The sequence below is a fragment of the Sceloporus undulatus genome, chromosome 1 (assembly GCF_019175285.1).
Source record: "Sceloporus undulatus isolate JIND9_A2432 ecotype Alabama chromosome 1, SceUnd_v1.1, whole genome shotgun sequence".
Classification (NCBI taxonomy): Eukaryota; Metazoa; Chordata; class Lepidosauria; order Squamata; family Phrynosomatidae; genus Sceloporus; species Sceloporus undulatus.
In genome coordinates this window covers 184,705,756-184,733,497 of record NC_056522.1, presented here as the reverse complement: position 1 = coordinate 184,733,497, position 27,742 = coordinate 184,705,756, and the positions used below count along the sequence as shown (strand labels likewise).

General features: G+C 39.9%; 1 protein-coding gene across 2 annotated transcripts in view; it reads left to right on the top strand.

Moving 5' to 3' along the window:
* The window catches only part of PLCB1 (phospholipase C beta 1), a 547,711-nt gene that overhangs the window by 518,188 nt on the left and 1,781 nt on the right, over nucleotides 1-27,742 (top strand). The window contains exon 30 of one of the 2 annotated variants that reach the window (XM_042445106.1): nucleotides 2,899-2,964. The exons of the other annotated variant lie outside the window; for it this stretch is intronic. Coding sequence (XP_042301040.1) covers nucleotides 2,899-2,940 — 42 coding nt within the window. The 3' untranslated portion in view covers nucleotides 2,941-2,964. The remainder of the gene's footprint in view (nucleotides 1-2,898; nucleotides 2,965-27,742) is intronic. 2 annotated transcript variants of the gene reach the window in all.

The window sequence follows — 27,742 nt, the reverse complement described above, 5'->3', positions numbered from 1 at the left end:
CAAACAGTTCCAGTGAGGAAGAAAAATGAGAGGTGTCTCAAGAAACCAGGATGGATGACTAAGGAACGTTCAACTGAGTATTAAACGGAACATGTATAAGAAATGGAAAAACGGGGAAATCACCAAAGAGGAATTCAAACCAATAGCAAGCACATGTAGGGGTAAAGTCAGAAAAGCTAAAACACAGAATGAACTCAGGCTTGCTAGAGAGGTTAAGAACAACAAAAAAGGCTTTTGGGAGTATGTCTGCAGCAAAAGTAAGAAGAAAGAAATGGTAGGGCTACTGTGTGGAGAAAATGACAAAATGCTAACAGGAGACAGAGAAAAGGCAGAATTACTCAACACCTTCTTTGCCTCAGTCTTCTCAGAACAGGAAAAGAGGATGCTCAACCTGAGGATAATGGAGCAGAGGACAGAATAGAGGAATTTCAGCACAGAATAAGTAAAGAGATAGTACAGGAATACCTGGTTAATCTAAATGAATATAAGTCTCCAGGACCAAATGAACTACATCCAAGGGTATTAAAAGAACTGGCAAATGTAATATCGGAGCCATTGGCAATAATCTTTGAGAACTCCTGGAAAACAGGAGAAATCCCAGCAGACTGGAGGAGGGCAAACGTCTCCATCTTCAAAAACGGGGGGGGGGGGGGGAGAGGATCCCAACAATTATCATCCAGTTAGTCTGACATCAATACCAGGAAAGATTGTGGAGCAGATCATTAAACAAAGAGTCTGTGAACATCTAGAAGGCAATTCCATAATCACAAAAAGTCAACATGGGTTTCAGAGAAAGAAGTCATGCCAGACAAATCTAATCTTGTTCTTTTATAAAATGACCAGCTTGTTAGATGAAGGGAATGCTGTGGATATAGTATATCTTGATTTCAGTAAGGCCTTTGACAAAGTTCACCATGACAGTCTTGCAAACAAGCTTGTAAAATGTGGGCTAGACAAGGCAACTGTTACATGGATTTGTAATTGGTTGACCAGTGCCAAAGGGTGCTCAACACTGGCTCTTTTTCATCCTGGAGAGAAATGACCAGTGGGGTCCCACAGAGCTCTGTCCTGGGGCCAGTGTTATTCAACATCTTTATCAATGACTTGGAGGACAGAATTGGCGGTATACTTATCAAATTTGCAGATGGCACCAAACTAGGAGGAGTAGCTAATACCCCAGAGGACAGGATCAAAATTCAAAATGACCTTAGTAAATTCCCTCTTCTTGTGGGGAAAAAAACCCTGGACAATTCTCTGATCAGTTTAGTCGAAGGCTTTCATGGCCGGCATCCATAGTTTTTTGTGTGTTTTTCGGGCTATGTGGCCATGTTCTAGAAAAGTTTCTTCCTGATGTTTCGCCAGCATCTGTGGCGATGGAGATGCCAGCCACAGATGCTGGCGAAACATCAGGAAGAAACTTTTCTGGAACATGGCCACATAGCCCAAAAAACCCACAAAAACTATCTCTCATCAGTTGTTCGCCAATATATCTGCAACTTGAAACCTAAGAGTAAAGAGAGTGTTATGTTAAAATAGAGCAAAGATTAACAAATACCAGGCATAAAGTTGTTTGTTAGATGTTACTCTTTCTACTGTTAAATTGTATGCAGTAACAGAAGAAAAGTATTTTCACTGAATGCATGTTCTTCAAACTGATAATCTGGAGATTTTGTGATACTGTGAAGCAGACATTTTAAAAAATTTCCCTGCATGGTTCCCAGATGAATATTGTGCAAAACCAGGCAGCAGTGTCTATGAAGATGAAATCTTGCAAATTCATTTTGTGACATAGAAACGTCTGCTGGTGTGGACAGTTAATCTTGTAGTGTACTCAGTTTCTGTCCAGCCATATCTGATGTGTTTTCAGGGGGTCATGATCAACAGCTGTATGTGTAATGTTTTGCATGAACTAGGTTTGGATTTATAAATGGGTTAAGAATATGAATCCACGCCTTACTGTTAGCAAAAGACAGGATCCTTATATGGGTTGTGCATCCCATTTATCTACTGGAAGTCTGAAACATAAGCCCCATTCAGTTTGTTGGGACTTCCTGCCAAGTATGTGTATAAATGACATCCTTAATCTCCGTATTTCAAATCACTTCAACCCAAAAGTGTAACCCTGCTTATTTATTGTATGTTTGGACAACACAACAAAGAAACAATTTTTTACCAGTTAGAAAAAATATAAATAATCACATAAGTTTTCTTTTCATTTTGGTAACTAAATTAAATTTTAGCAAAAAAGAAATTTCAAAAAAAAATTCAAAGGAGCATATTTTGAGAAATAAGTTGTTATTCATGATTTTGGCCCATCAATTATTATTCCTATCCTGATACCTCTGGTGTTTGTACTACTGTGAAATTTGTGTCAAGATAGCCAAAATATTTGTTAAAAGGTAATATTCTGCCAGTTTTATACCATGTTGTCACTTGAAGTACTGATTTTAAAACAGGAATGTTGGCGTTCCCCTTTGGCTACTCTAGTGTCTAGAGAGGGTTTCATGCTAGACTTTAGCCACATAAGAAGGCAATCTCTGCTTTTACAACTGAAATGATGGAAGGGTCTGTATTCTGCTGTGAGGATTGACGTGATCCCTGAGGCCATATCTTCTTTCTAACCAAACAATTCACTGAAATATATGTCTGTAATCTGGAGAACACATTATTTTCTTTGGAGGCATTAAAAGGGGCAGTGGAGTTTCTTTGCCGATGCATGTGCTCACGAGAGAGCTAATGAAGAGATGTCATTAAGATGCATGAATTGGGGGAATATTAAGATGGAATGATGGGTTGGGGGAGATGTTACTGGCTGTTATGTTTTTAAAATGTCATATTTTAGTTTAGAGTAATTGCTTTTCACCTAAAATTGAAACGATCCTTGGTTTTGTTTTAAAGAACATAGAAGAACCAGAAGTAGAGGAGGAAAAGCAGAAGTAGAAATGGAGTATGAGACTAGTGAAAGTGAGTGAAACATTTGCCTTTCTTCTCTAGTAAAACTAATAATTCTCATTTTATCCATATTGATAGGAACCCTAACAGTCATTGATTCATCCAACCCTCCTATCCCAGCACACCTTTGCATGCTCTAATCCATGATGTTATCTCTTGGTAATTAAACAAATTACTATCACTAACTATTCCATTATTTTCCAATTAAGAAACCTATGTTACAAATCCCACTGCCTGCAAATTTCAATCCTTCCATTAATCCCACCTTTGAAGCATTGAGCTGTATAAATGATATTCCTAATAATCATGAGAGCTGTGGACTGTATGTAGAACTGTGCAGAAATATTACTCAGTTTTATACTGTCACTTGTCACTTGTCAGCGGCTGAAATAACCATCAATCTGAGTTTACAGATTTTATTCATTATAGGATAATTGTAGCTGTCTCTCCCTTACTATGAAAGTGCAGCCATTGACTGCATCGTTATGATGCTCTTCCCTCATCCAGCATTTATCTGCAATGCTGAAGCATAAATGAGGAGCTCATGTCAAGTGTATGTTAGCATTTTATAGTGATTGCATGAACATATCCCGAAGAATCCTGTTTGACAAATTTGCCAGCAAATTTGACAAACAGATTTACAGTGCAGTACTACACACGTTACTCAAAAATAAGTTACACTAAGTTCAGTGCAGTTTACTCCTGGAGTCAATGGATATAGGATTGCAGCTTCCAAAGGTCAAGTGGTATAAAAGAAAAAGAACTGAAGGGGAAAGGGTAATCATAAAACTTAGAACAAGGTTAAGGTTCATAGAGAACATTCAGGCTGTTTGCTCAAAGCGGGAGTGGAGTGTACACTAGTAACAAGAGCAGGAAGAAAAAAATTCAAGGACATGAGTTACTGCCAAATATTGAATCATTAGGTTAAGAGCTAATCAAAAAATTGTGATAGCAAATATTACCGGAACATTTCTATCCCACTCTTTCCTTTTGAAAACTCTCCAGAAAATTTATCAGTAGCATTCAGTTTGGAATAATAGATAAAATAGATGTGTATTTTATGCTTGCAAAATATCTCTAATTTGATTTTGTGCAACTTCCAATTTTTCCATCTTAAACATTGCTTTCTTCAATTTTTGTATGCATTTTCACATACATTTTTTCTAATATACACATTTTCTACACTCTTTCCCTAACACGGTATGTGTATTTATGCAAGCAGTGTAACCCAATACAAGATTTTGTAAATTGCTTTCCATGATTTGAAAATTATTCACAGTATTCACACACACACACACACACACACAAAAGCATAAGTATAAGCAATTGCTCCCATATATGTATTTTGCTCACATTTTTGAGTGGCACACTGCTTTGATGAATTAATAAAAGTGAAAATACTGAATTATGTTAATTTTTGTAAACTATATCAGGAAATACAAACGGAGTGATTTTTTCCCCCTTCATTCTTATACAGTCAGTCCTTCTTATACACAGATTTTTTATACACAGATTCAAGCATCCACGGTTTGAAAATGTTCAAAAAAAAGTATAAATTTCAAATATCAAAACTTGATTTTCCATTTTTTATAAGGGACACCTTTTTTCTCTGTCATTATATTTAATGGGACTTGAGCATCCACAGATCTTGTTATTCACGGGGGATCTTGGAACCAAACCTCAGTGTATAACAAGAGTCCACTGTATGTAGTACTACTTTTCTCTGCTTACTCAGAAAGAAGTTGACATAAGTCTAAAGGTGAGGAGAATACTTGCATTTTATTTTATTTTTTGCTATTTTTGTGCAAAAAAAAACCCAATGTGTTTTGTCTAAAATGCACTGTTTTCTGTGCAAAAAAGAAAGTCAGAGGAGAGGACAAAAATAATGGAAGTGAGGAACAAGGAAGGCACATGAACAAGGATTTCCTGAGTTGTGTATGAGAAATATGTATAACATTACATTTATCTGAGAGGAATATCTGAAATATCTCCTGGGAGAAGTATATTCCCATATCACCTTTTTTGTCTTTGATGATGATGGCAGTGAAAGTGGTGATGGCAATTATGATATTTTTAAATTAAGGGAACAAAATTTTCCCGCTTCATATACTACTACCTTGGAACTGGCAGAAAAGGAAGGAAATCTCTGTTCACAATTAAGGAAAATCAGCTGCTGAGGGCTATTTAGAAAATGTTGACATAAGTGGCATGCCACTTTTCTTGCAACACTGCTCTTGTGTGAAAATACAAATTAACATTTCTTTGCGTGGCAAGTGAATTTGCATGCTAACAAGCATGACATGCCCAAAAGGAAAATAAACCAGTGCTCTCAGTAATTTTGAAAGGTGTTCCTACCTGTCCCCTTGACACTCTGAATAGCTACAGTTTGGCAAATATGGTTATGAATTGGCTTCCCTGTGACTATTCATCATTCAGTAATATACTTGTAGAGATGCCATTTTTGCCATTACCCATCACTTGTCAGGAGGAGGAAAAAATTACATCTCCCACAGTAATAAGAGTATGAAAGTGCCCTCTTTCCAACGCTGAGATTCCAACTTGTGCAGTAACCACAGAGAACACCCTGAGCAATATTTGTGATTAGTACTGAATAGAAACACTGAGTTGACCAAACATATGCCATTCAATTGTCCCAGTTTAGCAGGAACACTCCTGATCAATCCTTTGTCATCCCACTAAGGTAAAGGGTGGCAGGAAAAGAGAAAGACCACATTACAGATGGATGGATTCAATCAAGGAAGCCACAGCCATGAATCTGCAAGAACTAAACAGAGCTGTTGATGATAGGGGGATTTGGTCTCTCATTCATGGGGTTATGTCAAGGCTGACTTGAGGGCAGTTAACAGTATTTTATTATTTAATCCTGAATTTAATTTAAAATGGATGCTGACAATGTATGTGTGTAAAAAACGATTGCAAGGACAGCCTTTCCCAACCTGACGCCCTCCAGATATTTTGGAATTTGAATCTAACCCAAACGCAACATAGCTAATGGTAGAAGATTATGAGAGTGGTACTTGAACATGTGGAAGGCACTAAGTTGGAAATGGCTAGGATAGGCTGTAACAGGAACTGAATCTATACAATTTGTTAGAACATGGGCCACTCATGGACTTAACAATGGGGCACCTTCACCCATTGTTTCAGGGAAAATCACACTCTTCCAACTTAGGCCATATTTTAGAACATTGGTTCCCAAACTTTGGTACTTTAGATACTTTAGACTTCAGCTCTCAGAATTCCCAACTGTTGGCTAGGCTGTCTGGGGATTCTGGGAGTCGAAGTCCAAATCCTCTGGAGGACCAAAGTTTGGGAACAATGTTTTACAATGTAGGAAAAGAGTGTAAGAATATTATTGTGCAGATTGTGTGAGTTTTTTAAGAAGTGATTATTGGGAGATTTTTTAAAAAAAATTCAGAGAATAAGCTATTTCAACTATTTTATGATTTCACAAGGTGAAGCAAATATTCAGGCTAGGGACTTATTTGATTAAGGGGGAAAAATTCAACCACTGTATTATGAATACCACCTGTCTTCTCGCTAGACACCTTGGATTATTTATATCCTATTAGCAACTCAAAGGAGTCCTGCAGAGCTGCAAGATAATTTACTGGCATTCTATATACCTGCTGAATGCCTCAAAGGGGAGCCAAGCAATTTACAGGAAATACTTGGGCAAGGTCTTAATGAATATCCCAGACAGAGAAATCAGCTGAGCTTTTGCACTATGGCTATTGTTATTCTCTTCGAAAGGGCAAAAAGGAGCAACATCTTACCCCATTTCTTTGTCGTTGGGCAAGGATTTTTAAAGCTTTTTTTTAAAAAAAGAAATGTTTGACTACTCTCCCGGTTTTTCTACCCAGCCTTCTACAAGCCAACCCCCTCTTATCTCTTGAGTTTTGTACTTTTCCTGTTGCTTATTACATTTGAGTCACATAGAAAAGGGAAGGGAAGGTTGGAGGGAAGCTGCAGAGAGACACATAGAAGGAAAAAAGAAAGCAATGAAGGAATGAACAGGCTAGGGAAAAGAGGATTAGACAGATGAGGCAAGTACTCATGTGGCCTCTTCCAGTTATCAGCGCAGAAGACTGAGTATGTATAACCTATCAGTTAGCTATAATCACTACAGCTGAAATGCCGATATATATTTTCAAACCATGCTATACTTTGGATACATTCTACTTTTTGATAAAGCAATATTGTTATTGCTTTTTTTAAAAAAAAATATTCTGTGTACTGCCTTATCTGTGAATGTCATGATATAAAAAATAAGTGAGCCTCCAGATGTCATTGGACTGCAACTGCCAGGTTTAAAATATATGCTCTGTGGAACTGGAATTCTGCCTACATGCGGTCATCCTCTGTATCTAATTGTATCACAGTTTATGAGAGAAAATTGTATTTTGCATGGCAGATTGCATTTGGACATCTTTATTTCCGTACAATGACTGTTAAAGTGCAAGATGTAAAACACATGGCATACAATATGGAATACCAGTTAATCTTGCCAATAGGCACCTTCTGGATGTTTGGGTTTTTTAAAAAAAATGACACATGACAAATACTTTTTCTAAGAGATAATCATGCTAGTCTGCTTCAGCAGAAAAAGAAGGGGAAGATTTTAACACAAACAAAGAAGTTTGGTAGCAGCTTTTAAGACAACATAAATTTTTGTGGAATACATTGTACTTTGGATACATTGATAGAGTACATTATTCAGGTCTCAGATATGTGCATAGTCATATAGTTATGGGGGTTGAATGAAAATGAATTGGGATACCAAAAAGAAAAAAACAATTTTAACATTGGTCATAAATCTTGATGTAGTTCAGTAATACCTATCCATAGAGCTGCTAGGATGTTAATAATTAATTAATTAATTGTTTTATTTATATACCGCTATTCCAAAGATCATAGCGGTGAACAGCAAGTAAGCTAATTAGCAAGTATCTAATTAGCTAATTTGCCCCCAACAGTCTGGGTACTCATTTTAGCTCCCTCCTTGGAAGGATGCAAGCCTGAGTCGAGCTTGGGCCCTTTTGCTGGTCTTGAACTCGCAACCTTGTGGTTTTGAGTGAATGGCTGCAGTACAGGCATTTAACCACTGCGCCACCATTTGTCTCTAAAATGTGAAAACAACACATGTGACATAATTTCACTCTTTAAATACCTCACAAAGAAGAGTGTCTGAGCTTGTTCTCTCTGCTGCCCCAGAGGATAGGACCATTCCTGATGGTTGTAAGCTACAGAAGAGTAAATTTTGATTGAACATTCAAAGGAACGTCTTGATAGTGAGAGCAATTTGACAGTTGCCTGGAGAGGTGGTGGGGTCTCATTCTCTGGACGTCTTCAGAAAGAGGCTGGACAGTTACCTGCTGGGAATGCTTTAGCTGGAGATCCTGCATTGAGCAGGGGGCTGAATTCAATGGCCCAAAAGTCCCCTTTAGCTTCTGTAATTCCATGATTCTGCTTTCAAGAAAGTTTGTTCTGCTGAAGGCAGATTCTTTTCTTGAAGAAAATTGTGTTGTTGTTGTTATAATACACAATGAGAGTCAGCATAGTGTAGTGGTTTGGGTGTTGGACTATGACTCCGGAGATCAGGGTCTGATTTCTCACTTGAGCATAAAAACCCACTGGGTGACCTTGGGCAAATCACACTTTCTCAGCCTCAGACGATGTCAATGGCAAACCTGTCAGGGTGTGTGCTGCGTTCATAACCCTCGTGGAAGCAAACACTAGCAGAGTTTATGTGCGCAGACAGGACACCCAGAAGAAGGTCTCTGACGAATCTTAGTTGCATAGCAAACTTCTTCTCATACAGGAATGAATCTCTGGACAAGTGAGGCTTCTCTCAATGAGAGGGCTTTTTAATCTTTGTTACAAAGCTATATACAAAGATTACACAGAGTATAAGACAGCCGTCTTGAAAACTTACAAATAAGTTACTTTGCCAACCAATTGACCGTAACAACAAACACAGAGGCAATTACTCTAACAGCAACCATCACATGACACTCTCTCTTCCTTCCCATAATGCAACAGTTTTAAAATGCAGACTCATAACCGCCACTGGAACTGTAATAAGTTCTGCTACAACTTCACCTAGTGGCCACATCTATGTCATTTTACCAGACTTGTTTACATCATGGTCCTGACAAAAAACCCCTCTGAAGAAAGTTGTCAAGAAAACCCTATAAGTTCACCTTGTTGTTGTTAGTTTTCCTCAAATAGACTCCGACTCATGGCAGTCCTGGGGATGAGACACCTCCAAGACTCCCTGATCTTCTCCACTGCTCTGCTCAGGCCCTGCAAACCCATGATTAACCCCTTGATTGAGTCCATCCATCTGGCATGCAGTCTCTCCCTCTTTCTTCTATCATCTACATTTCCTAGCATTATTGTTTTTTCTAGCAATCCATGCCTTCCTATTATGTGGCTAAAGTACAACAGTATCAAATTGATCATCTTGGTTTCCAAGGAGAGTTCTAGTTTGATCTGTTCAAGGATCCATCTGTTTGTCTTTTTGGCTATCCACGGAAACATAACCACTTTTTTTTTCCAGCACCAAATCTCAAATGCGTTGATTTGCTTTCTGTCTGTTTCCTTTACTGTCCAGCTCTCACATCTGTACATGGTAATGGGGAATATGATGGCCGGGATGATTCTAACTTTAGTATTCAGTTGTATATCTTTTCTCTTTAGAATCTTTTCCAGTTCTTTCATAGCTGTCCTACCCATTTGTAGTCTTCTTCTTATTTCCTGACTGCAGTCACCACACTGGTCAATTTTTGATCCTAGGTATGGGAATTCTCCTTATCAGTGCTGTTTTAACTCACAGTGCCAGGATGTTCCAAGATGGCATTCCATAACAGTAGCACTTTTCAGATTAACTGAAAGAAAGAAGTTAGGAGCTGAAGTTCGTAGACAATGCCTGTTGTTTTTACACACAGAGCAAAAGGAAACAAGATAACAATAGATCCATCTACATGCCCCAGATCTATTTTAAAGTAATCTGATGGTCCTGTTCTGACATTCTATGCCTGTGTCCCATCAAAACCTATGGGGGAAGGACAAGGATAAGAACCCTAGTTCTGTCTCCATCTTCCTCCACAATTTAGAGGGATAGCTCAAGCCATAGGAATGCATTTTGTACTTGTATATCTTTCCTTAGTGATGTAGGACTCTGGTTTCTAAGGTTCTGCATCACGTAGAGACTCTAGATGAGTTTAAAAGTTTTCTCTTTCAAAAGTTACCCTTCCAATCTGCATAGGGTCAGTAAAGAAGATGAGAACAGGATGAAGATTTAACTTACTCATCTTCATTCTCCCCTCTCAGCTGTTGCACAGATGTTGATAAGTAGAGCTTAAATGCTCCACGTGTATTTCAGACTACAAATACACAAGGGTTCATATCTCCCCCAAGGGGAGGGGGAGAAATGGATCATTATTTTTTGCTACTTGTTCAGGTCACCTCTGTTTCTAGATAGCATCAACTATTCCAGAGGTCAGTTTTCTGAACTTCTCTACAAGCATTTGGGCTAATTGTGGTTCTCCCCACCCTTTCAAATCTGCTGGGGATAATAGCCTGCTGACTGCTTTGGGAAGTATTAAATTTCCCTATAGCTTCCTGTGTTTGATTCTCTTGCTATATTAGGAGATGTTCCTTACTTTCTGGGATAACCTACTTATTAATTTATTAACCTTATCAGTGGCTATGAAACTCTAGAGGCAGTCCGTAAAATTATCCTACTTAATGCAAAGCTGTGAAATTTAAAAGATCAGTTTGTGTTCTTCCAACATGGCACAGCTGCATTTTGTTGCTGGAGCCCTGTTAGGAATTGTGCTGCTTTTTCTACATAGCCACAGGTCAATAACAAAGCAAAGCAACCATTCATAAAAATATACATATCAGGTGAGGAATATATGGTTCTTCACATGTTGCCGGATTGCAAGTTCCATCAACCACAGCTGGAACAGGCAGTAATAATGGAAAATGAGAAGTGCTGTTTAACAAAATCCATATATTACCTGTTCCTGTTACATATAACTGTATTTGTCAGATGTAACTATGTGAATACATTGTGGTAGAATAGATGCACAGTTTGCAAGATACAAGGAAGATATCAATCTGGATTTAGTGTGCCTTTAGTTCAATTTGGTTAACATTCATATCAATCACAGTGATCTCAGGAGCGTTACATACCGCCGCTTTGTGGTGGTCTGCCAGCACTGCTGTTTGCTCTGCGAGGGAGCCGCAGCAGCCAAACTGCGCGACTCCTTCACGGAGCAAAAAAGCTGCGGTGCGGTTATGACGCCACGAGACGCCAATGGCGCACTCACGACGTCATAAGCGCCACGCGACATGCGGATGCACAGTGTCCGCTATGTCAATATGGCGGCAGCCATGTGGAACGGCCGCCGCCAAATTATACGTATTGACTACGTACTAGGGTTAGGGGGGTGCGGAAGCACCGCCCCTTCCTAACCCTAATACGTAGTCAATACGTATTTTATGGCGGTTTGTAACCCGCCCAAGTGAATTAAAAATTTCCCTTAAAGACCATTGACCACCATTTATTGATTCATGGTATAGGTGAAAATAACCAAAATGGAATATTCAATGGCCCCTTGGTATCTGCTGGGTTTTGGTTCCAGGACCCCCTGTGCATAACAAAATCCCTGGATGCAAAAGGCCCATCAAATACATTGTGATAGTAAAATAACATCCCTTATCTAACATCCCAAAATCAAGGTCTGCTTTTTGAAATACATACACACCCCACAAACATATATACATACATTCAAGCTGTGGATGGCTGAATGTGTAGATAAGAAATACATGGCTAAGAGAGCCCACTGTGCTACATTTTGTATTTGTTTTCAGGATTTGGGTATGTTATGAAAGAATTAATAGGGCAATTTGTCTAGTGTCACTAAACAACTAACAAATTAGACAAAAATGGACTACTACATGGAGGAAGACTGCATTCATGCACAGTACAAGCTGTTCCTATAATTTATTTTCAGTGCTTACAATTTAATCTAGCAATCATAAATTGCAGTCATCAGGTAGCAAGAAGACCCACAAAAAACTACCTACCCACTCTTGGAGTCTCTCCACATGAATGTTTTGTGACCTAGGGCACTACCAAATGTCATGAAGACACATCCATGTATCTAAACTAGTTTGCTACCAATTTTCTAGTAAAACAAGAAACAGAGGCATTTAAAGCAGTGGTTCTCAAACAGCAGAGAGTCAATCCCCCCCCCCGGGGGGGCGGTGCGAGAGTTGCTCAAGGAGGCCCTGATACCCCCCTCCTCCCAAACTTTTTTTATGTGTAAAATTTACACATCCTTTCAGTTAAATATTGAATGTACTTAAACTGTTCTAATTCCAACGATTCTATTTCCTTATAAATTTTTAAAATATGAATATACATGAAAGTGTGCATGAAAATATGCATACTAAATAAAATACTTTTATTCATATAGTACAGTGAGGGGGGTGACATCTGCATATAGATGTAAAGAGGCGTCCCAAGTACTATGTTATTTAGTAAATGGAGGTGTGAGGTGGTTAGCTCTCCCTTTAAAACCTCTGCTGCTCTCCTGTATTAAAAAAAAAAAGTGACGATGCACATTCTGCACTAATACCAAGCAAGGACAAGAAGTCTTTTCCAGCTGACGGGCTGAATTCCATTTCAGAGACATTCTTGGGGGCATCAGTCCAGTTGTGTACAGGGTTACAAGGGTAAAATGTTTGAGTCCCACTGATTTAAAGCACTGGATGAGTGGGTGAGAGAGCAGAGCTGAGCCAATCATCTATCCATGTTTTCCCCAACTTCTTTGTCCAGCTCTTGGCTTCCATGTTAGTGTAGTGGTGTATGGGATCTAGATTTTAGTCCAAAATGCAAAGGGCCTATTCACAGTTCTGAACTCATCCCCTGAAACAGGACCAGCACTTTAGTTGGCTTCCTTAATGTTCAGGCTTAGACCAAAAAATACCACACCAACTGAGATGGAAGCAATCAGCTTCTGCTTCTCAATCCTGTTGGAAAAGAAACTGCAGAAACAGAAAGAAATTGTAAATAGGCAAAATGGGTTCTGCATTCCCCTCTCACCTATCTATCTTGCTTTTTTAAATTGCTCCCCTACACATTTCTTAGCAAATTGATCCAACTCACATTATGGCATATTGGCTGTACCACTATGACATCTATTTCCTTCCTATTTGTGTGTAATTATCATCCTGCCCAGGTGTAGAAGTGACTGGTGGCAGTAATTCTGTTTTCCTTATTCATTAAATGTGAAACAGCTCTGAGTGATCAATGACATTGTTGTTAACTGCTTTCAAATCAACCAAGTCACACTGTCATAAACAGCCCTGCTCAGCTCTTGCAGACTCAGGAGTATAGCTCCCTTGACTGAGTCTATTCATCTAGAAAGCAACTCTGTTTCCTCTATTTCTACTGCCTTCTACCTTAACAAGCATTATTGTCTTTTCTAGTGAGTCATATCTTCTTATGAAATGACCGAAGTATGACCACTTCAGTTTAGTCCTATAAGCTTCTAGGGCAGTGGTTCTCAACCTTCCTAATGCCGCAACCCTTTAATATAGTTCTTCATGTTGTAGCGACCCCAACCATAAAATTATTTTCATTGCTACATACAAATATGTGTTTTCCAATGGTCTTAGGCAACCCCTGTGAAAGGGTTGTTTGAGCCCCAAAGGGGTCCCAACCCACAGGTTGGGAACCACTGTTCTAGGGAGAGTTCATGCCTGATTTGCTCTAGGGCCAATTTATTTATCTTTTTAGCAATCCATGGTTGGTGGGACTGAGAGAAGGGCCTCACCAGAATATCTCAGGGTTGGGACCAGCTCATAGATATGGTCTGCCAAATAGCCTGGACCTGAACCATATAGGGCTTTATGGGTCATAACCAGCACGTTGAATTGTGCCAAGAAACAAACTGTCAGCCAGTGGAGCTGTTTCAACAGGGGTATTGTGTAATCTCTGTAACCTGCCCCTGTTAACAATTTGGCTGCAGCTCTTTGGACCAGTTGCAGTTTTCGAACACTCTTCAAAGGCAGCTCCAAGTAGAGCATGTTACAGTAGTCCAAAAGGGATGTAACTAAGGCATGTACCTCTGAGGCCAAATCCAGCATTTCAAGGAATGGACATAGTTAACTTACAAGGTTTAAATGTGCAGAAGCACTCCTGGTCACTGCAGAGATCTGGGCCTCCAGGTTCAGAGCTGAGTACAGGAGTACCCCTAAACTGTAAACCTGCATCTTCAGGCAGTGTGGAACCTCATCTAACACAGGCTGGATCCCTATTCCTTGATCTGCCTTCCAACTGACCAGGAGTATCTCTGCCTTGTCTTGACTAAGTTTCAACTTGTTTGCCCTCATCCAATCCAGTTACTGATGACAGACACTGCTTTAGGACCAGACAGCTTCCTTGCATTGAGGTGGAAAGGAGAAGTCTTGAGGTGCACCACACTCCAAATCTCTGATGACCTCTCCCAGTAGTTTTATGTTAAATAGTGTAGGGGACAACACATAATCCTGAGAGAACCCACAGGCCAATGGCCAGGGGGTCAAGCAGGAGTCCCCTAGTGCCACCTTCTTTATTCACCCCTCCATGAAGGAGCAGAGCCACTATAAAACAGTACCTCCAAGTCCATAGCATTGAGACATGGCAGTTATAGTGTTGTCAAATTGCATTATTTCTGCAGTACAGATAAACCTCTGTCACCTTTTGCTTCAGTCTCTTTGCCCCCACTCCTATTGCTCCTAATCAGTGTCCTCTCAATCTCCTGTCCTTTTTAAAGAGCCAGCCAGAAGGTCAGTGGGCTGGAAAAGGATTTAAATTTTGGCTGGCTTTTTGGAAGTATAGGTGATGGGGAGGACAGCGACAGAGAGGAACAGGAGACTTATGGACTGAAACAGTTTAAAATCTGTCTGAGGCTTTTGGAAGGATAGGAAATTGAGAGGAAGGTGGGGGAAGGTGGAGTTAGTTAAGCAGTAGCTACACACTCATGAAATAAGAAATGAATTGTCAAACCCGCAAATGTCAAACCACAAATGTGGAAGGCCGAGTGTATGACAATATGCATAAGCCATGCCTAACCAAGCAGTAGTTGTGTGATGCTCTGGAAACCAGAACATCCATCATCCTACAGTTGTTCAGTTATGGATGGCCTTCAATGTGTCATTATGTTTCTTCTTCTCAAATGTCCAGTCTTTTCTAGTTCTTTCTCTGAAGTGAGAATCAGTGGTGAATGTCTATGACTATTTCCCTGATATTGTAGAATTCAATGAAGGTTTCTATCACTAGCTTCTTTTCATTCCTTTCCCCAGTCTGATTGTGGTATTACAGTGATAATGCATGTGGGGTTGTGTGCAGTCATGGTGCCTCATGGATCTTACAGCCTAAGGCGCGGTACAGAGTGCCAAAAAGAGGCACCTTCCTGGCAGCTCTCTTTGCTCCGCAGGAGTGCCGCAGCAAACAAATTGCGCAGCACTGCTGTGCAACAAAAAAGAAGCGCCTGGAAGCAGCTCCTTTTTCTGGTGCTGCTGTGCTGCAGCAGAGCCCCAGAGACGTTGTGATGATGTCGCGGCTGTGCTACCCCATTTGGTAGTGGTGCAGCTGCGACGTCATCGTTACATGCCCTGTCTGGTGGGTGCGCCGCAGTTGCAGTGCCCTCGTCACATGTGAGGGTTGCCGGGCGTGTGGGCGTGCTATCCACCAGGCAACCCTCGCACATGACGAGGGCACCGCAAAGGCCCATCTGTTCCGGGCCATAGATGCCATTGATCAGCAATTCTTGTGCCTGCCCATTTTAGTTACTCACAGGAGTAACTGTCAAACTGACTTTCTTTAGTACCAAGGTGCAAACGTGTGTGTGTGTTCCATCCCAGTCACAGCATAACATCTAACATTTAATGTGTTTAAGTGGTTTTACGTGGTTTAAACTGTGTTGTACCCTGCCTCAAGCCTTGGGGAGTGGCAGGTAAGAAATAAATTATTATTATTATTATTATTATTATTATTATTATTATTATTACCTTTCACTGATACGTATGCTGTTTTTGTACACATTATGCTATATGCACTGTTTGCACACACTGTTTGCAGTATTAGAACAGCCTAATATTTTAAAACCCTGTTTTATTTCTATTGGATAGTTCTAGATTACAATAAAAAAGAAATTTAAAAATATTGAGCATTTAGGCTGATTAAAACTACTGAGACTGTACATTGCCATTCATTACCTTCTATTATGGCAAATCAGGATAAAGTCCCTAGAGGGATTAAGAAGATTTTGGTTCATTAGTTTACATTATGTGCATGTAATGTTTCTTTTGGAAAGAGAAATGCCCTTTAAAAAAAACTTTTCAGTTTGTAATTATTGGAATCATCCAAAAAATTCCCATGATTGTTTATTATCCAATCATTATAATGGCTAAATTATATTTCAAGACTGTGTATGCAATGGAACATTGCTCAGTGATATAGCCTGTGGCTCATGGCTGCATCTTACAGCAAAGTGGAGCAACCAGATCCTGTGCTTGTGTTCTGATGACTATGTTATTCAGTAAATGGAGGTGTGAGGTGGTTAGCTCTCCCTTTAAACCCTCTGCTGCTCTCCTGTATTAAAAAAAAGTGACGATGCACATTCTGCACTAATACCAAGCAAGGACAAGAAGTCTTTTCCAGCTGGCGGGCTGAATTTCAGAGACATTCTTGGGAGCATCAGTCCAGTTGTGTACAGGGTTAAAAATAGAATCTGTGACCAAAAATGCCAGCATATTTTAGTTTAAAGTTCTTCATCTCAATAATGAAACCTTTGGAGGGCCATTTCATTAATTTAGAATTATGGAGGGATCCAAACAAAGTGCTGGGAAATCAGCAAATTAATGGAAACATGGAGCAAGAGGCATAGCTATCTGAAAAATCATGGGTTGAGTCTAGAGGAAAGCTAGATTCTACCCCAGAGTCCATTGCAAGAGCAGGCTAGGGCCAGGATAGAGGGAGTTAGATGTAATTTCTTGGAGAAGGAAGGTGGGAAGGCGGTTGTGGAGGGAGGTGTACAACAAAAATCTCCATAGTACAGGAGACAGTTCCTAGCTCTGAGGAAAGAGTCATATTGTGCCTTGTCCTATCATGTTTTTGTGCCTCAGTGCAATAGGAGATTGCTCTCAGACTGAGGAGCCATTTTGTGCTAATGATGTGTCCCCAAAACACAGGAGATCTGTAGCAGACTGGAGCAATGTCTAAATGTTCAAACATCTGAAAAAAAGGTTGGATTGCATTAATGGTGGGACACCAGGCCTGTGTACACAATCTCACCATGTGCAGATGATGCGGTATCTGATGTGCAGTGGATGTGTAGACTGTTGTCTTTCCCCATTTTTGATATTGCACAACTGTGAGACTTTATCACGGTTCTGCCCAGGTATTCATACCTTACATTATATTGTATCTATGCTTGCAATATGTACTCAGAGGCCTTTTGATCCACTGCTTACAGTAGATCAGCCTTTCTTGGTGAATGCTTGCCATAGAATTTCACTAAGGAAATGGAAAACCTCCTCTGAACAACTGTTGCCAAGAAACCCCCATGATAGGTGCACCTTAGGATCGCCATAAATTGGAAACAACTTGAAGGCACTCAAAAACAATTCATCAGACCTAACCAACATGGCCAGTCATTACAGAATATGAGAGTTGGAGAATGTTGCCATCTATCCCATTTGTAACTATACAATTTAGACCTGCCTGGGTCTGCCACCTCTTTAGGGCAGTTCTACTCTCTGTCCAGTTGTGCACCTTCGCTAAGCATCACAAACAAAATAAAAATGGCTTGCAAATGTAAAATAGAGCTAGAGTTCTATGGATTATATTACTCAAGAAGTTTATGCCAACAATAACAAAGTTGAGATACCGCGAATGAGTAAGTGAAAATAATTATTTAACCTTTCTATGGGTCTTCTTAACATTTCCTTCACAGTGTCTGCTTTGAATTCATAAGTCTTTAGGCTATCAATTAATTGCTGCACTCTAGCAATCTAGAAATAATCTGTACTTAAAATGTATATTTAATAAAATTAATGTGAGAAGCAAAGTAGTCAAGAAAGATTTATTCAATTTTTGTTTTGTGTGTGTGTGTGTGTGTGTGTGTGTGTACACACAAAAAGAGAGTCATTGACCTTACTGGGAGGCAGGGTGAGTGACAATTTAAGGGCAATCTTTAAGGGTAGTTGTTTAATTTATCATGCCAAGTATTTGTGGGCTTTGATGTAGAATGCTACCTTGACAAAAATGACAAGAAAGAGAATAATGTGTGCTTATAGTGTGTCATGAGTAGTCCTTGACCAGAACAGCATGTATATGAGCTTTCTTAATGTTGTTCCTCACCTGACTTCATTTGAAGAAAAATAGAAGTGCAATGGCAAACAAACAGGCCCAACTGAATGTGACAGATGTCATGGGTGACGCCTGCCTTATTTTCCCCACAGCTGAATAGCATCTTCCAGGGAGGGATTTCAATGGAAGGATTTGTCTAGGAAAACACCTCTTACCCCAGTAACATTTCTCTGAATACATGAGCAGGCCTATGTGACTGCTTGGAAGTGAAAAGTAAAACAAATTTGAAGTTCCTGGTTGTGACTGTGCCATATTATCTTGCCCAGCCTGGCCTGTAATGTTACAGGAAACAGTGGAAGCCAGTCAAAAATAGTGGAAGCCCCACTCTCCTAGAGAAACATCTGCCCCTGTGCATCCAGGTGATATGTCATTGTGTGTGTCCCTACTCTAGTCATCAATACCCAGTGATGCAGAGTGGAGGTAGGGCACTGCAACCCGCAGAACCATTTTACTGGTTTCCACCGCAAGGATCTCCATGCCTCCCCCCACTATCCAAAAATTAGTGGGAGATTTGCTCTGATATGGCCAATAATACCCTCCCCTGTTTCTGATGGGTGCTATAGATGATTCATCACATTTTAAGGTGTGCCCCCCCCTACACATACACTTTTTAAAATGTCTTTTTTTTTCTTCAAAAAAGAAAATGACCACAGCAGGGCTTCTGATCACTTCCTGATTTGAAAATAAAAAGCTTGACCGTATCTTAAAAATCATGGGGGGGGGTATGTTTAAAAGGGCATGGCAAAATGGCTGGCATTATTTGGGGGCAAAAAAAAAAAGACCCCTGCAGAATTTGTCGTTGTGTGGCGATAGTATAGTGGTGCAGACCTAACCTCGAGCAATAATCAATTCCTTAGAAAATTCACACAGTTGTACCATCATGGCACACACTAAAACTGTACTTTATGAAAGGGGAATTGAGAATTTGACACAGGTCTGCCTATGTTGGGCAAAAGCTACCTCTTTTTTTTTTAAGTACTTTTATCCAAAGAAAAGAGCAGGAACCTTCTGTTTTGAAAGCAAATTTTTGATTAAAAGAAAGATCCAGGAAAGGAGATTTAAAACTAATCAATTGTTTCATGTGGGATCTTCCCTCCTTTTATGTGTGACCCAGTACTTGCTATTTTGATGGTGTACATCATGCCTCTTGTCTACTTTTAATGAAGATATCAAGTACTCATGACAGCTAGCATGACAGCTAAAATCAGAAATGTTCTTGTATCTCTCTTTGTGCCTTTCTTGGGGGGGGGGGGGCGGAGCAGTCTGGCTACACTTGGGGAAAAGATTTTGAAAATTTCTGTTTAATTGTTTTATGTTTTCTTAAAAATTAGTAAAAAAACAGTCAGGATTATCATATGAGTCAAGAGTGCAGTTTCAGCATGTCTAAACATATCATCTTAGCTGCGTATGTGTTTGTGCAGCTGCCTAGTGGTGACATCTTGTGGACTAAGGAACAGAGAGAGCACCTCACCCTAAAATGATGGGACAAGGCATCTTTTCCTCACTTTGTGTACTACCTAGCATAATTCTTCATGGATGGTAATACCATCATCTCCAACTACCCTTCCAAGCCAAGACTGATGAATGCATAGGCAGAACATGGGGATTATTTGTGATGCTTTAGGCCCGGGACAGACAGGTCACAAGTGGTATGCTGGCGCTGATAATAGGGTTCCGGAGCACGTGGCAACTGCATGTCACAGCGGCAGCACATCATGGCAGTGGCCTAATTGCGGCCTCCCATCCACACAGGGGCCGCCATCTTGATGTAAGCCACACAGAGCATATAGATGTCGCTGTGCATTGCTGACATCACGAGTGTGCCAATGGCGCACTTGTGATGTGTGCATGCCATCCTAAAAAGAACCCAGTTTTTCCAGGGTCTTTTTGGTGCAGAGGGACACTGGGCAATTTGGCTGCTGCGGCATCCCTCCACAGGCAAACAGGCCACCACCAACCCGCCATTTTGTGATGATTTGTACCAGGCCTTAGTTACTCTTTGCATCTTGCACAACTTCATTAACTCAGGGGCTCTCCAGACCACCCCAAAAGGGCAGGCTAGAGGCACTCAGTTTTCCTGGTCTTGATTCCTGCCTGAATCATCATGGCAAGGCCTGGGAACGCTTCTCTGAATAGGACGGTCTTCAACTCCTTTTTGAAGCTGGTTAAAGAAGTGATGGCTCTTGTTTGCGGGGAAAGAAGGTTCCAGGAGTGAGGGGCAGCGAGTGAAAAGGGGCGAATCTGAGATGGGGCAGAGGAAATCCTGGGCTGGGACAGTAGACCTTGACTACCAGAACGGAGGGCCCAAGTGGGAAGGTGAGGAGAAAGAAGGTCTGATAAGTAAGGAGGGGCCAGTCCATGGAGGGCTTTAAACGTCAACAGCAAGAGCTTATACTGAATGCGGAAAGGGAGGGGGGAGCCAGTGAAGGGATGCCAACACCGGAGAGATATGGTCAGAGCGGTGGGTGGAAGTGATAATGCGTGCAGCTGAATGCTGGACAGAGATTAAAGGACAGAGGTGAGAAAGAGGAAGCACTGCCAGAAGGATGTTACAGTAATCAAATCGTGAGATCACTAAGGCCTAAAAACGAGAGACAATTTGTGAGAAGACAGATGGTGAGAAATAGCAAAAATTTCTTGATACAGATTTTCCACTGTGGTCACCATTGATTCTGCTTTAGCACTCATGCCTTGTTTAACAGAGCCTACAAGGATACTGCAATTTATAGTCACTCTGGATGACTGTTGATATAAACCTTTTTGTTATATAGAGTGCTGATGGAGTATGATGTAGGCATTTAGTGTCTCTCATGTGAAAGTGACCACTGTAAACAGATGCCATGTTCTTTCTTTGTCAATGGAAAGGATGTGCCACTAGCATGGCATAGCACAAACCTTAGATGTCTCAAGTCTTTCACTGTCACTCCCAGGCTTCCCATAATTATTGAGGAATTTTTTTTTAAATGGTGCTCTATTATTAAGCAGCAATGTGACAGCTTAACTTCCTCTTGTGTTTGTTTGTGGATCCAGGGACTAATGATCTATCTCTGTGGAGTTAAAATAAATTTCAATCCCTCCTCCCCCCCCCCCCCCATTGAAATGTAACATTTGTTCCCTCATTGGAATGTAATGTTTTGACAACTCCAAGAATCCCATAGTCAGCAAATGTGGAATTTGAGGAATTGGCATCTTTAAAAAGCCAATGTTTCATAGTCAGCACTAACTAATGTGTGGTACCTGAGTGGGAGTGGAACATGAGGATCCTTAGCAACAATGCAAAACTATGGAAACATTGGGTAAAATACCTGAGATGCTAGAGCCACTAGCTATGCTGACTGGGGGGATTCTAGAAGTTCTGAAAAAAGTAACTTTTCCAAGCTGTGATTTCACCCTGCAAAAGACTGTCTGACCTTGAAGTCCTTGGTGAGGCAATGAATATCAACTTGCATAGGCAATCCTTCTGCTTCCAAGCAGATATATTGTTGTTGTTCTTGCTGCTGCTGTCATTGTTGTGTGCCTTCATGTCATTTTGTTATGGCAACCCTAAGGCAAACCTATCAAAGGTTCTCTTAGCAAGATTTGTTGTCACATTTTAGTGAGAACATTCAACCGTATCATGAGCTTTTCCCTTGGTATGATTTGTGCAGAGAGGATTTGTCCTTGTCTTCCTTTGAGGCTGAGAGAATGTGACTTTCCCAAAGTCAACCAGTGGCTTTCCATGACTGAGCAAGGATTTGAACTCTGGTCTCCAGAGTCATAGCCCAATGCTCAAACCACTATACCATGCTGGCCGTAATGCAAAATAAACTGGGAGAGTCTTTTTACCTTTCTTGTTTCCTTTTCTCATAACCTCATGCGATACTCAATTATGGGGCTTAAAAGAAAAGATGGGGGAACTTTGCATGAAGGAGAGGATCTTGGCAGGCCAAAAGAGATCAAGTTTGAAGACAGATGGAGAGAGAGGCAGGGGATCCAGGAGTTCTTCCATAGATCATGCTAGCATTTCAGAAGAAATCAAGTGAATTCTAATACTCTCTTCTTCTTTGGTGCAAGGATTATGATTTCTGCAAGCTTTTTTTGCATCTCTAAACCCAAGAGGTTGCTTGGTGCGTTTTGAAATCAACTTAGTTCTAATAGGAAGTGATATTTCATCTACTTTGTTTTCTCTTCTGTTACATGAGCACCCTCCACCCTCTTCATGTTATTTTATGCTGGTTTTAAGTAATCACTGTCTTCATGTCTAGAAAAAAAAATCCCTTGAGATAATGATGCTTTGCCTCTTCATTAGTTACACAGAAGGTTTTCTGTTCCCTTGTGCTAAAGTAAAAAAACATGCCTGTTTCCTATTAGAGTTGGTGTCATAAGTCACTTGATCTTTGACTTCTGTTCCTTTTTTGGTTTCAGAGAGCTACAATGTAGTTTATTCATCTTCTGTGGATTGCAAATGGGAGCATTCTGTTTCCATTTCAAATTAAGTAATCCAGGTTGTGGGGACGAAAAGCTTCAGAAAGGCTTCGGCAATGTATCTCTAGCTGATCTAGAAATTAAACAAATGGACATCTCATTAATTTTACATTTTGAACATCTTTTGACTTGTTACATCCAATGTTTAATATCATCCCTATTTTTATTATTAGATGAACTAAAGAGCATATAATAAAATAAACACTTATATACATAGTCTAATTTTTTTTGCATCAAACCTTTACATAGACTGAGTTTGTGGGAAAAAATCAGAACTATTTCACCTGAGGTGCACATACCAGCTCATAGTCATTTGGGTGTTGAACAAGTACTCTGGTTTGAATTCCTACTCGGCTGTGCAAATCCATGGAAACCTCCCTCCTCTCTAGCACATTAGATCTGTGCATTTCTTAATTTTGTGACTTGCAAATACAAAAATATGTGGGGCAATCTTGGCATAAAAGTTAACTGTTGAACAGGATTTAGTCACAAGGCCTTCATAGATCATGAGTTAGGATTGTTTCACAGCCGATGTGTTATTTCTGGGCTGGATGAGAATACATCTTAGGTGTGCATGTTAATGTCAAATAACGAAACGGCTTTTGTTGTCTCCTATATTTGTCCTGGCTTAGCTATTCTTATTGCTGTTTAACTTTGGTTGTGTTCTCATAGCTGGCATATTTACAAATTGTCACATTTGTTAATCCTCACATGCCTTATATACTGGAAGCCATTGTGAAAACTTTGGCCACTGTGGAAACAGAATGCTCACCTAGACATCCCTGTAGTCCAATACAGTTCAAGTCATAATGGACTTTAAATATCTAATGGGCTGTCACCAAGCAGAAGGTGAAGGTTTGCAGGAAGGACCAGATTTGATGGTTTTAAGTTACAAGAGGGTAAATTTCAAATGGAAGTTAGAAAGAATGCCTTGATGGTAAAAACAGTTCAGCAGTTGAATCAATTACCTATAAAGGCGTTGGGGCTGCTTTCTCTGGACAGCTTCAAAAAGAGGGTGGACAGATACCTAATAGTTGCTCTAGCTGGAGTTCCTGCATTGAGTGGTGATTCCAGTTCTATGGTGCTACAGGTTCTCTTATGGTCTTAATCTCTCCCATAAGAGGACAAAGAACAACAAATTACTTCAGTTACGTTTTGGGCTCCTTTTCCCCCACACCTTGAATGTACCAGAGCCCACTTGTGTGATCTGGTGGCAGCTGACATCCTGACTTTCTGGCCACTTTACATTTTGTTCATTCTGAAAGAGGATTTGAGGGCATGTATTGTTCAGACACACTTACACATTTTCAACCAGTGTACTAAACAGAATGGCTAAATGTGGATCCCAATCCATGTGCAGCATAGATTAACCTCTGTGTCAGAAAAGTCACTTTTGGAGTAGTCCTGAGAAAGTGATGTGGTTTTTGTCACTTTGAAGTATATCATCTTTTATGTACTTGAAGGTATATCAAGCTTGAGTGTAATATGTAGTATCATCCCCAGAAGAACACTTGGATGTAATAATGGCCCCACCAACCTTCACACACAAGGAGGAGAGGTTTAATAGGGGGCACTGCAATAACCAGCTTGGCCCCTTGAGGATGCCACGATATTGGAAGAAGCTTCCATACTTGTATGTTACACATTACTGTGGTCGTTTTCACCACTGTCTATCTGAAAAAATATTGAACAGATTTTTTGTTTCATTAGTTTTCTTGATGAGAACTGTGTGCTGTGCTTTGGCGGGTAAAGCCTCTGGGATCCAACCATGTTGTGTCAAGTAGAGAAACTGTCCGTGGGGGTAGAGGCCTACATCTTGTTTCTAGTGGCAGGACCCAGATGGGTTAGATAGTAGTGATGATGGAGAGAGGAATTGATATGTCCTTGTTTTTCATGATGAGTCTTCATTTTGCAGACAGTGTCAGTGGTGAGCAATGGACCAGTTACCTTTGTAATGTATGGATGGCCCCAGTGGGATAATTTAACTAACTTGTCATTTCTGAAATGTGAGCCTCATTTCTGTGATTATATTACTAGCCTAATGTAGATTTGCCAAAACTGTGAAGCAGACATAGTAAGGATATAAAGAATATTTGCAAATGTTCATATCTTCAATGTGAAAGGGTGCATAACCACATAGATACAGCTAATTGAGAAAATAGTCAACTGAATGTTACAGACGTTTCCAAATTTTATTTCTTTTTTTCCCCAAAAAATAATTTTGCTCAAAATACCACTCTCAGCAACATTTTTGCTTAGCAGGCAAGATATTTCATGGAAATTGTGTTGCTTTTGTGCAGTTTTTTGCACAAATAAATTTTTACACAAACACAAAATAAATGATTAAAAAATCTTATAATTTCACCCCAGTGGAGAGGGGGAAATAATAGAATAAAACATGTGGGAATTAACGAAGTGTAGATTTACATTCCTAAACAATATAGTCTCTATGAGAAAGCTTGAGCAGGTTCAATAGCTGGCATCCCCAGAATTGGTAAAGACTCTTGCATGGAACTCTGAAGAATCACAACCGCTCAGAGTAAGACAATACCAGGCTAGGTGGATCAGACCTTTTGACATGGATCTCAGTGCCCCTTCCAGACGGTGGGGGGAAGGATGGTGACATGTTTGTTGTTCTATCTTTTAATCCATAAACCAGGATAAAAATCCTTTCCATATGTGATAAATAAGATCTCAAGCTGGGAAAACTGCTTGTGGAAGGCAAACACACATATATTGACAGGTCAACCCCCATCCATTTGCACTGGGTCTACTTTCTCAGAAAGAAGCATTATTTCTTTGACCCACGTCAACTGTTCACCTTCACAAATTCTGGAAGGATATTTTGTGTCAAACTAGGTGTTGCCTCTGTAATTTTCTATCAATAGTATAAGGCCTTGTATGTTATGGCTTGGGCCCAGGGTACTTGGAGGACCACCTCTCCCCATACATTCCGCCCTACACACTCAGATCTGCTGGGAAGCAATTGTTATGTGTCCCAGAGGCAAGATATTCTACCACCATTCAGAGGGCCTTTTCTATCTCGGGCCTCATCCTCTGGAACTCGCTTCCGGACAAGCTCCGCTCAGCCACCTCCCTGGACCACTTCAAAAAGGGGCTTAAAACTTTTCTGTTCCAGCAGGCTTACCCCTAACATTCCATGTTGCCCCCTTCTCTCTCCTCATTGTTTTTGCAATTTTGTGCTAGTTGGGAAACTTTTTAGCTGTACAGTATTTTAACTGTTGTATGATTTTGTATTTTCTGTATTTTAATTTTGTTGTATATTGATTGTATTGTGTTTTTGGCTGTTGTGACCCGCCTTGATCCCAGGAAAGGCGGGCTAAAAATAATGCTATTATTATTATTATTATTATTATTATTATTATTATTATTATTATTATGTTTTCATTGTTTGTTTTTTAAATAGTACATTTTAGAAATGTAAAAAGTTTTCCAAGCCATTCCAAGAAAGTTTTATTGTCCATCTTGATTTCATTATTGAACAAACAGCAAAATTTCTGGATGTTGTTTGTTTCTCATATATCCTGGCTAATTGTTAGCTTTTTAGAAATTTAGGGAATGTTGAATATATTTTTAAATTTTTATAAAAGTATCGCAGTATATATTTCCATTCCACCACTCCACCTACAGCAGTCTGTATTTTTATTTTTATTATGTATATGGCAATTCACTGAATTGCTTACTTTATCTCTCAGGCTGTATCCATAAAAATTAAAGCTGTGGGAGATGACACCTCTCCATAAGTCACCTTCTTTTGAAAGCAAAACAGACTCTTTACAAAATTTGATACCAGAAGGCAAGCATCTCCTGAAGCTCATTTATCTTACTTTTACTGGTCTTCTTCTGCAGTGAGAAGCCAGAGGAGAATGATGAATGTCTTCTAAGGCCTAATCTGTGTTTACTGTAAGCAATGTAAAGGTCCAGCATTATTCCTGGTGAACAGTTTGCATCTACTAACTTGTCCCAGAATACTGTGCAACAGACAGGGGCTCCTACATATAGGAAACTACAAGGAAGCCGTTCCCAATTTTGAAGTAGAAAGCACGAGAACTACTGTAGCATATAGAACTGCAGAACATCTAAATAAACAATCTGCATGTCAGCTACCAAGCAATAAAATTCTAAAGATTAAATATGGAGATTGTATCAAACACAGATGTCGTGTATTCAGAAGACTATGCAAGCAGTCACTGTAAATCTGGTAAATAAAAAGTTTCAAGGAAGTTGTTAAGAAGAATGTTAAGAGCACATGCATTTGAGCTGTAGCCAACTGCATAAAGTGCACTTTTCTGACCTTTTGTGCTACTTCAGTAACGTCATTAGGGACTTTAAAGCACCAGAGTTACATTTTTCAGTGTATTGAAGAAGTTGTGCAAGTGTGTAGAACCTGGGAGTATTAATTGCCCCAGCTCTCTGTCTTTTCTTTAGATTTATCAATACTGTTCTCATGACTGAAGGTATTAAATAGCAAGAGTTGTTATTTAAAACTTGGAAGCTGTGCATATTTGGCCCAACAATGAGTTGCTTGGAATAGTGCTAAATTATTAACGTTATTATTATTATTATTTATTTATATAGTGCTGTAGATTTGCACAGCGCTGTACATAAAAACAACAAATATAAAAGAGTCAACCTGCCTATGGCGTACAATCTAAGAAATCCACGTCTCTTTTTCCTGTTGCACCCACCTATTTCATAGTGATGGTAGTGATAGACAGGATTTCTACTGGCCATGTTGAATATGGCTCTCTCCTTTCTTCAGCCACCAACATTTATTTTCCCTCTGATGCTTGTTTGGGTGACACTGTGTCATCACATATTGTCAGTGAAGTGGTCTTGTAGGAATCCCAA